Here is an 8304-nt window from a genome sequence, read left to right on the forward strand (position 1 = left end):
TAAAGACATTCCCAAGGAAATGAGTCTTACCTTGTGAGGTGTCCCTTGCCACAAAGGAATTCAGTACAGATTTTCTGCAGAATTCAAAACGGCAGTGAGCAAGCGAGTAAACCAGCTAGAAATAGACTTTGAGTATTGCCCCTTGGTGTTTCCAAGAAAGAAGGGGGAGTGGTGCTTTATAGAAACTAAGACACACTTAAATACTTTATTTCTTTACCCTAATATTTTATGTGTGTCTCAAAATCTAGGTCCTTTTACTGTATGCTTTAAAGGAGTGAGTTTAAAAAAATACGGCACTTGTCCTCTAGAGAAATAAAGAGGATGTTATATTTTGTTTCCCTGTGACATTTGGTATACTAAGTGCACTTAAGTTTAGTAATTCACAGATGCAGCGCTAAATTAAATTGTCTGTCTGCAAAGCAGTTGGGAAAAGCAGAATGGCTTGCAGGAAACAAGCGTGTTGGTTTTGAGGTGGTGGTTGTTTTTTTTTTTTTTTTCTAATCCTCTGTGGCAAATGCTTACTAAAGTTGATTCTAAAGATAACCCCAAGAGCAAACCTATTGTGCACATTTATTTTCTTAAGAGGGCTATTTTAGGAGTCCTTAATATGAAACAATACCAAACAGTGAAACAGATACCATACCAAGGCTGATTCTTGTCTCACAAAGCCAGAGAGGGGAGGATTAGGAAAGAGAAATCATAGCTGATTGTCTGCTATCTGAACTCCAAGCTCCCGCTTTCCCCCCTTCTAGACCTATTTTTGTGCATGCGCATCATTTTTTTCCTAAATAAAAATCACTGTTATTTTATATTGCTGAATTGGAAGCAAAACCGATCCCTTTCAGTCACCTTCTGGTTTAAGCACGGGTAACTGGGGCTTAGTTTTTGTTGGCTGCTTGCCAAACGAAAGCAATTATGTGTAATAATAGAAAAATTAAGAGGTGAGTGTTGCTGTTTTACAGCAGGACATGGCAAAAACCATTTCCTTCTGTCAGCAGTATCTTGATTACACTCTCACACGCAGCCCTTACCCTTTTGTACCACGCGCGTATGCTCGTGAACACACACACATGATTTCCTGTGGGTTTTTGCTTGAGGTCACTGAAACCAGAAAGAGGAAGAATGCAAACCACAGCTTTTGAAAGCAAATGAGAATAGAGCTTTGCTGGTAAAAAGAACAGTAATAATAAATGAACTGGAAATAGGGTAATTTGTGCTAACCTTGGTCCATCTTCATTCCCCACTCCTGCAGGTGTCCTAGTGGTCAATGTCACGTGGAGGAACAAAACTTATGTAGGGACCTTATTGGACTGCACCAAGCACGACTGGGCCCCTCCCAGGTAGGCATGGAGCCTTTGATTTCAGGCTCTGTTTTCCTCTCCTCCTTCCTCTTCTTCCCCTCTCCTTCCCCCATCCTCTCTTTGCAAGGAGACTACAGAGAGAGATTAATAATACATAAAAGTCAGTTTGTAATTGAAACCAGGCAAAAGAGCAATGAGCAATTCAGGATTGAATACAGTAAAATGCAGATGCTGGGTTGCTTTTTTGTAGGGAGATCACTACTTCCTGCCCCCTTCTCTTTCTCCTTTGTTTTCTTTTTCTCAATATGGGAATTTGAACTGGATTGGAAACTTAGCTACCCGAGCTGGTTTTCTGAGGAAGAACATAAGCCATTGGTAGCCTGTTCTTTCGCAGGTGTTGAAATTGTCAGTGGAAGAATTGGGTGACTTTTCTTCATCTGGGCCCAGCCCTCAAGCTGCTGGGGTGTTGCCTGCTCTTTGCTGCATTGCGTGCCTTGTGATTTCACTCGGCTCCTTTGGGGATGCTCGTTTTGACATCTGTTACTTGCTTCCCTAGGTTCTGCGAGTCACCCACCAGCGACCTGGAGATGAGAGGGGGCCGGGGCCGGGGGAAAAGAGCGAGGTCTACCGCAGCTGCCCCGGGCTCGGAGGCCAGCTTCACAGAGTCCAGAGGGCTGCAGAACAAGAACAGAGGGGGGGCCAATGGGAAAGGGAGGCGGGGCAGCCTTAATGCCAGCGGGCGAAGGACACCCCCGAATTGTGCTGCGGAGGACATCAAAGCCAGCCCCTCCTCCACCAACAAAAGGAAAAACAAGCCTCCGATGGAGCTAGACCTGAACTCCAGCTCCGAGGACAGTAAGCCCGGGAAGCGTGTCCGCACAAATTCGAGAAGCACTCCCACCACCCCTCAAGGGAAACCAGAGACGACTTTTTTGGACCAGGGCTGCTCTTCTCCGGTGTTGATTGATTGTCCACACCCAAACTGCAACAAAAAGTACAAGCACATCAACGGCCTCAGGTACCACCAGGCTCATGCCCACTTAGACCCAGAGAACAAGCTGGAGTTCGAACCGGACAGCGAGGGCAAGATCTCGGACTGTGAGGAGGCCTTGAGCAACGTGGCGCTGGAATGCAGCGAGCCAAGCACAAGTGTATCGACTTACGAGCAGGTGAAGGCGCCAGTGTCCCCTGGCTCGGGGAACCCCCCCGGAACCCCCAAGGGGAAGAGAGAGCTGATGAGCAATGGCCCGGGCTCTGTTATCGGATCGAAGCCTGGGAAGAATTCTGGCAAAAAGAAGGGCCTCAACAGTGACCTCAACAACCTTCCAGTCATCTCCAACATGACGGCCACCGTAGACAGCTGCTCGGCAGCAGACGGCAGTTTGGCTGCCGAAATGCCCAAACTGGAAGCGGAAGGCTTAATCGACAAGAAAAATTTGGGAGAGAAAGAAAAGGGCAAAAAAGCCAACAGTTGCAAAATGGACAAAAACCTCTCTAAGCTTAAAAGTGCCCGGCCCATTGCCCCTGCTCCGGCCCCAACGCCGCCACAGCTAATCGCAATTCCCACCGCAGCCTTTACGGGCACCACCACGGGGACCATACCCGGACTGCCCTCCCTCACAACCACGGCGGTCCAGGCCACACCAAAGAGTCCTCCGTTAAAGCCCATTCAGCCAAAGCCCACGATTATGGGGGAGCCCGTCACCGTGAACCCAGCTCTCGTGTCGCTCAAAGACAAAAAGAAAAAGGAGAAGCGGAAGCTGAAGGACAAAGAAGGGAAAGAGACGGGGAGCCCGAAAACGGATGCGAAGCTGGGCAAACTAGAGGACGCCAAGGGGGCTGGCAGAGATGTATCTGGGCATTTTTTAAAGGACCACCTCAACAAGAATGAAGGGCTGGCGAACGGACTGTCCGAGTCACAAGAGAGTCGGATGGCCAGTATCAAAGCCGAGGCTGATAAGGTTTACACTTTCACCGACAACGCTCCCAGCCCTTCCATCGGGAGTGCCTCGAGGATGGAGTGCAGCGCTTTGGTGAACGGGCAGGCGCCCGTGGCCCCGCTGCACGTGCTGACCCAGAATGGGGCCGAGAGTTCCGCAGCCAAGACGAGCAGCCCTGCCTACTCGGACATCTCTGATGCTGCCGATGACGGCGGTTCTGACAGCAGGTCGGAGGGCGTGAGGTCCAAGGCCAGTTCCCCGTCAGATATCCTTTCCAGTAAGGACGGTGTTGTAAAAGGGCATTCTTCAACGACAGCACAATCATCTCAGATGAAAGAGTCCCACTCTCCCTATTACCATGGCTACGATCCTTATTATTCTCCGAGTTACATGCACCCTGGGCAGGTCGGTGCCCCTGTAGCTGGGAACGGCGGGAGCGTGCAGGGAATGAAGATCAAGAAGGAGTCTGAGGAAGATGCAGATAAGAAAGACAAGGCAGAGCAGCTCGAGGCCAAGAAAGTGGACCATAATTCTGCATCCTTACAGCCTCAGCACCAATCGGTGATCACACAGAGACACCCGGCCCTGGCTCAGTCACTGTATTATGGCCAATATGCCTACGGGCTCTATATGGACCAGAAATCTCTGATGGCCACCAGCCCTGCCTATAGACAGCAGTATGAGAAGTACTATGAGGACCAGAGGCTGGCAGAGCAGAAAATGGCCCAAACTGGGAGAGGAGACTGTGAAAGGAAAAATGAGCTCCCCTTGAAAGAGCTGGGCAAAGAGGACAGTAAACAGAAAAACATGCCATCGGCCACAATCTCAAAAGCTCCCTCTACTCCGGAGCCTAACAAAACCCATTCTAAACTAGGGCCGTCAGTGCCTAATAAATCTGAGGAGACAGGTAAATCACAGCTTCTCTCCAATCACCAGCAGCAGCTTCAGGCCGACAGCTTCAAAGCTAAGCAGATGGAAAACCACCAGCTTATTAAGGAAGCTGTAGAAATGAAATCTGTCATGGACTCTATGAAGCAGACAGGTGTAGACCCAACCTCGAGATTTAAACAAGTAAGATTGTGGAGTGTGGTCCCCACAGGGAGAGAGCAGTCTGAGGCTTGTACCTGGCTGGGCTTGATCTGGTTAAGAGTTCTTCACAGGAAATCCACCCAAGGGCTCCTCAGGCTGGGTGCCTCTTCTCCTGAAAAATATTTTAAATGAATTCTCGGGAGTTCTTGTGTACCTCTGAAATGTCCATTGCTCACTGTTTCCTTGTCATGTTGTGTAGTGAAAAGAACCGTGGCCATGTGCTTTGCAGACTCACGTTCCCTGCCGTTAACTAACTGACTCTGATGAGGTCCCTTCACTTCTTTCTGAGTCCAGAGTGAGGGAATTCTACCCCACAGTGGCTGAGTTCTCTTCTAACTCTGAGATTCTGAGCCTGAGCACTCAAACAATTTGTTCTTTTACATTTTCAAATTCATTTTGGCATCTTCTGGGCATATGAAGATGGGGACCTTAAATTCACATTTCCCACTCATCTTTTTAATGAAACTCGGGGTGTCTTGAGGTGCCTAGAGTTCCGTTTTACGTTCTACATTAAGGACCCCAGAGCAGAGCTCAGAGCTTCTCGCTTGTGAGGAGAGCGGGGAGTCTGGGCAGATGGGCCTCAGGCAGTCACCCCAGAGCCCCCCTGGTCAGCCAGTCTGAGGTTAAATGTGACAACACCTGAAAATCGGTCACCGTGAAACCACGCATGTGCCAGCACTTTCTGTCACAATTCAGATGTCCTGACTCAGCTGCAGTCCCACGAGTATGAATTCTGGTATTTCCCAGCATCCCAGCCCCCACTGAGAGGGAGGGGGGCTTAGAGGTCCCTGGTGAATCAGAGCAACAGAATCCTTTCTTCACGCTCATTTCTGTCCCAGAGTTGGGCCTTAACCCCAGATACCCAGTGGGTTTATATCATGAATGGCATGGGCAGGTCACAGAGGCCATTTAAGGACCCTCAGTTTCCCCATTTCTGGAGGCTCGAATCAAGCTGTGACTTCACAGGGCTGCATGAGAACTATACAATTTGGGAGGTTGATGGATGCCTTTGTTTCCTGGTAGAAAAGCCATAATGTGTCCTGTTAATTTTTAATTTTGTTTTGATTAAGATGTTAGCACATAATGAGACGTGATGCAGTTATATTAAGCCTCAGCTGCAGTAGGTGAAGAAAATGTATTAGGAAACCAAGAGTTTTCCCCTCTAAATGATGTAAATTGATATAATAATTACTTAAACTGTAGTAAAACTTACTTAAACAGTAAGTAAAACATTGTTATCAGCTTGAGTTTTCTGAATTCTTTTTACCTGTGTGAGATGTTAAAAGGAAAATGAGGTTAGATTAAATATGTCTGAGGATGTTACCTAATGTTAAGAATTGACCTTAACAGCCCAGCTCTGAATTCCAGCGGAGCTAAGTTTTGAAGCTCAGCTCCACGAACTGGGCAGCGGTGTGACCCTGATACTACTTGAGCTTGAAAAACTTAGCTTTTGTCTTCTGTAAAAGGGATTATTCATGATGCCTACCTCAGACATTATTCCTCTGTAAGAGGAGGCGGTAAAGCTCGTTGCACAGTGCGAGCATATAAATAAATGTTCACTTAGAAGTAATAGTAATCGTGCTGTCATGGTGATGAATGAGTTCTTCTTGAAAATTGAAATTTTGAAACATGTCCTCTTTTTTTTCCCCCAAAATCAGGATCCAGATTCAAGGACGTGGCATCATTATGTATACCAACCCAAATACCTAGACCCGCAAAAGTCAGAAGAACTCGATAGAGAAAAGAAACTAAAAGAGGATAGTCCCAGGAAAACCCCCAACAAAGAGGGTGGTGTGCCCAGCCTTCCCGTATCGTTAACGAGCATCAAAGAGGAGCCCAAAGAGGCCAAGCGTCCTGATTCTCAATCCTTGGATGAGAGCAAGCTGAAAAACGATGATCGCAAGACTCCCGTGAACTGGAAGGACTCTCGGGGAGCCAGAGTGGCCGTCTCCTCCCCCATGAGTCAGCATCAGTCCTACATACAGTACTTGCATGCTTACCCTTACCCGCAGATGTATGACCCCAGCCACCCTGCATACCGGGCTGTTTCTCCCGTCCTAATGCACAGTTACCCTGGTACGTGTCACGGGTTCTCACTGTATTGGAGGGAAGAGGCTGTGTTCAAATACTAGCTATTTTAAAACTCAGGATAAATTAGATGCTTCAAGAGTGACCTTTGTTTGGCTTGTATTTAATGCTACTTAAAGAAGTCCCAAAGATGAAATGGATTTCATGGAAGATTTTTCATTTTTTAGACGAAATGTCAAGAGTCCTTAGCTCTAGTTTCCGTAGGCTCTGATGGTCTGCTGCAGCCATTAGACCGACAGATACTTTATGGCCTAGGAAAATATTCTGAGCACTTACTGTCATAATCATAACAGTTACTATTCCTTGGAGTTAAACGGACACATAAACGTATGAAATGGCTGGAAGCTCATTTCTTTTTAGAAACCTCTGATCATCAGGATGAATTAACTGGGAGAAGAGAATCGGACAACCTAGATACAGTTTAACGATGACGTAGCCCATTCTTAATGCAATATTCCCTACTTTAAGATCTCCGACTCTTGTCCCAAATTCATGTCATCCAAATGGTTTTTGGTTTTTGGTTTTTTTTTTAAGATGTCGTCTGTAACTTGATGTGGCATTTGTTGTGTATCTGCAGGGGCCTATCTCTCACCAGGATTTCATTACCCTGTTTACGGGAAGATGTCAGGGAGAGAAGAGGCAGAGAAGGTCAATACCAGCCCTAGCATCACCACGAAAACAACCACTGAATCGAAAGCACTGGATTTGCTCCACCAGCACGCCAGCCAGTACCGCAGCAAGTCTCCCGCTGTATGCCTCCTTTTGTCATCACTAACAAGTACTATGTTTCAGGGGGAGAAAAGCAGACGAGCTAGAGAACAGTCTTGAAATATAAATGGTTTGGGAACCCAGCTGTGATTTCAGGGTGCTGTTTTAGTCTAATATGGAAAGAATGACATGTTCAAAAATAAGATGCTTTCATACATGGGGGAAAAATTGTGAAAGCGTGTAAGGTAGCAGCAGTCTTTTCTGTTGGAAAATCTATACCTTGCTTACCCAGGAGGATGCTTGTTAGCCAGACATTTAAATTCATAGGAACCAACCTTGGGCGCGAAATATTTGTGTCGCACTCGTGTGCCAGAGTGAGTCACTTGGCTAAGGAGTGGCAGCTGTCTCTGTTCTGCTTTGACCTTGACTCCTCCACACATCCCTGTAGCTCTGCAGAAGTGATTCAGACGTGTGTCTTTGTGAAAGACGGCTCCACTCCCACGCACCCACCTCCCCCAGAAAAGTGTAATTGCTAGTCCTAGAGACTGTTGGGAAGAGAGAAAATACAAAGGATGTGGTAGTTCTTGCCTAGAAAAGAGAAGTTCGGAATAAATTAAAATATGGGCACTGTGATGTGCGTCTGAGTGCGCCTACCTGAGACTCTGTAAAGAAACCGGGAAAGATGATTCATGACTCCTTTCCTAAGAGTACTCCTAGCGCGAAGATTGTTTTCAAGTAAGAAAAAGAACTTTAGCGAAAGAGCGGTTAAGTTCTAGTGGGTAAAAATGTCTCGGAAACCCACGATCCTTAACCGAAGTATGATTTGGGAGAACTGGAGCTTCTCTGAGTGTTCAGAGATGGAGAGATTTTGGAATACTTCCGGAGGCGTAGGGCAATGATTTGCTTTGCTTGATATTAACATATAATATTAGGATGTATGTTCTCAGTGGAGGTAAGTACAAAGATGGCTTAAAATTGTGAGATATATTCCCCTCACAAATTGTAATTAATATAGAAGAGTAATCAGAAAACTTGACCTGAAAGAAATCTCTACAACTCCTTCTTCTCCTGATCCCCATGTGCAAGTTGTTTCTAGGAAGAAATTGGGTCGATTCTAAACCTGCAATTATGAGTGAGATGAGAGAGGTCCTCTTATTTCAATCATTTGAGGAAAACAT

General features: G+C 46.6%; 1 protein-coding gene across 1 annotated transcript in view; it reads left to right on the forward strand.

Annotated features, from left to right (window-relative positions):
- Positions 1-8304, forward strand: part of ZNF608 (zinc finger protein 608) — a 102400-nt gene that overhangs the window by 92565 nt on the left and 1531 nt on the right. Inside the window, exons 4-7 of the mRNA XM_082835049.1 lie at positions 1253-1340; positions 1858-4312; positions 5989-6406; positions 6996-7196. Of these exons, the coding sequence (XP_082691175.1) occupies positions 1253-1340; positions 1858-4312; positions 5989-6406; positions 6996-7196 (3162 nt within the window). The remainder of the gene's footprint in view (positions 1-1252; positions 1341-1857; positions 4313-5988; positions 6407-6995; positions 7197-8304) is intronic.

The sequence above is a fragment of the Leucopleurus acutus genome (genome assembly GCF_964270905.1).
Source record: "Leucopleurus acutus genome assembly, chromosome: 3".
NCBI classification, from domain to species: domain Eukaryota; kingdom Metazoa; phylum Chordata; class Mammalia; order Artiodactyla; family Delphinidae; genus Leucopleurus; species Leucopleurus acutus.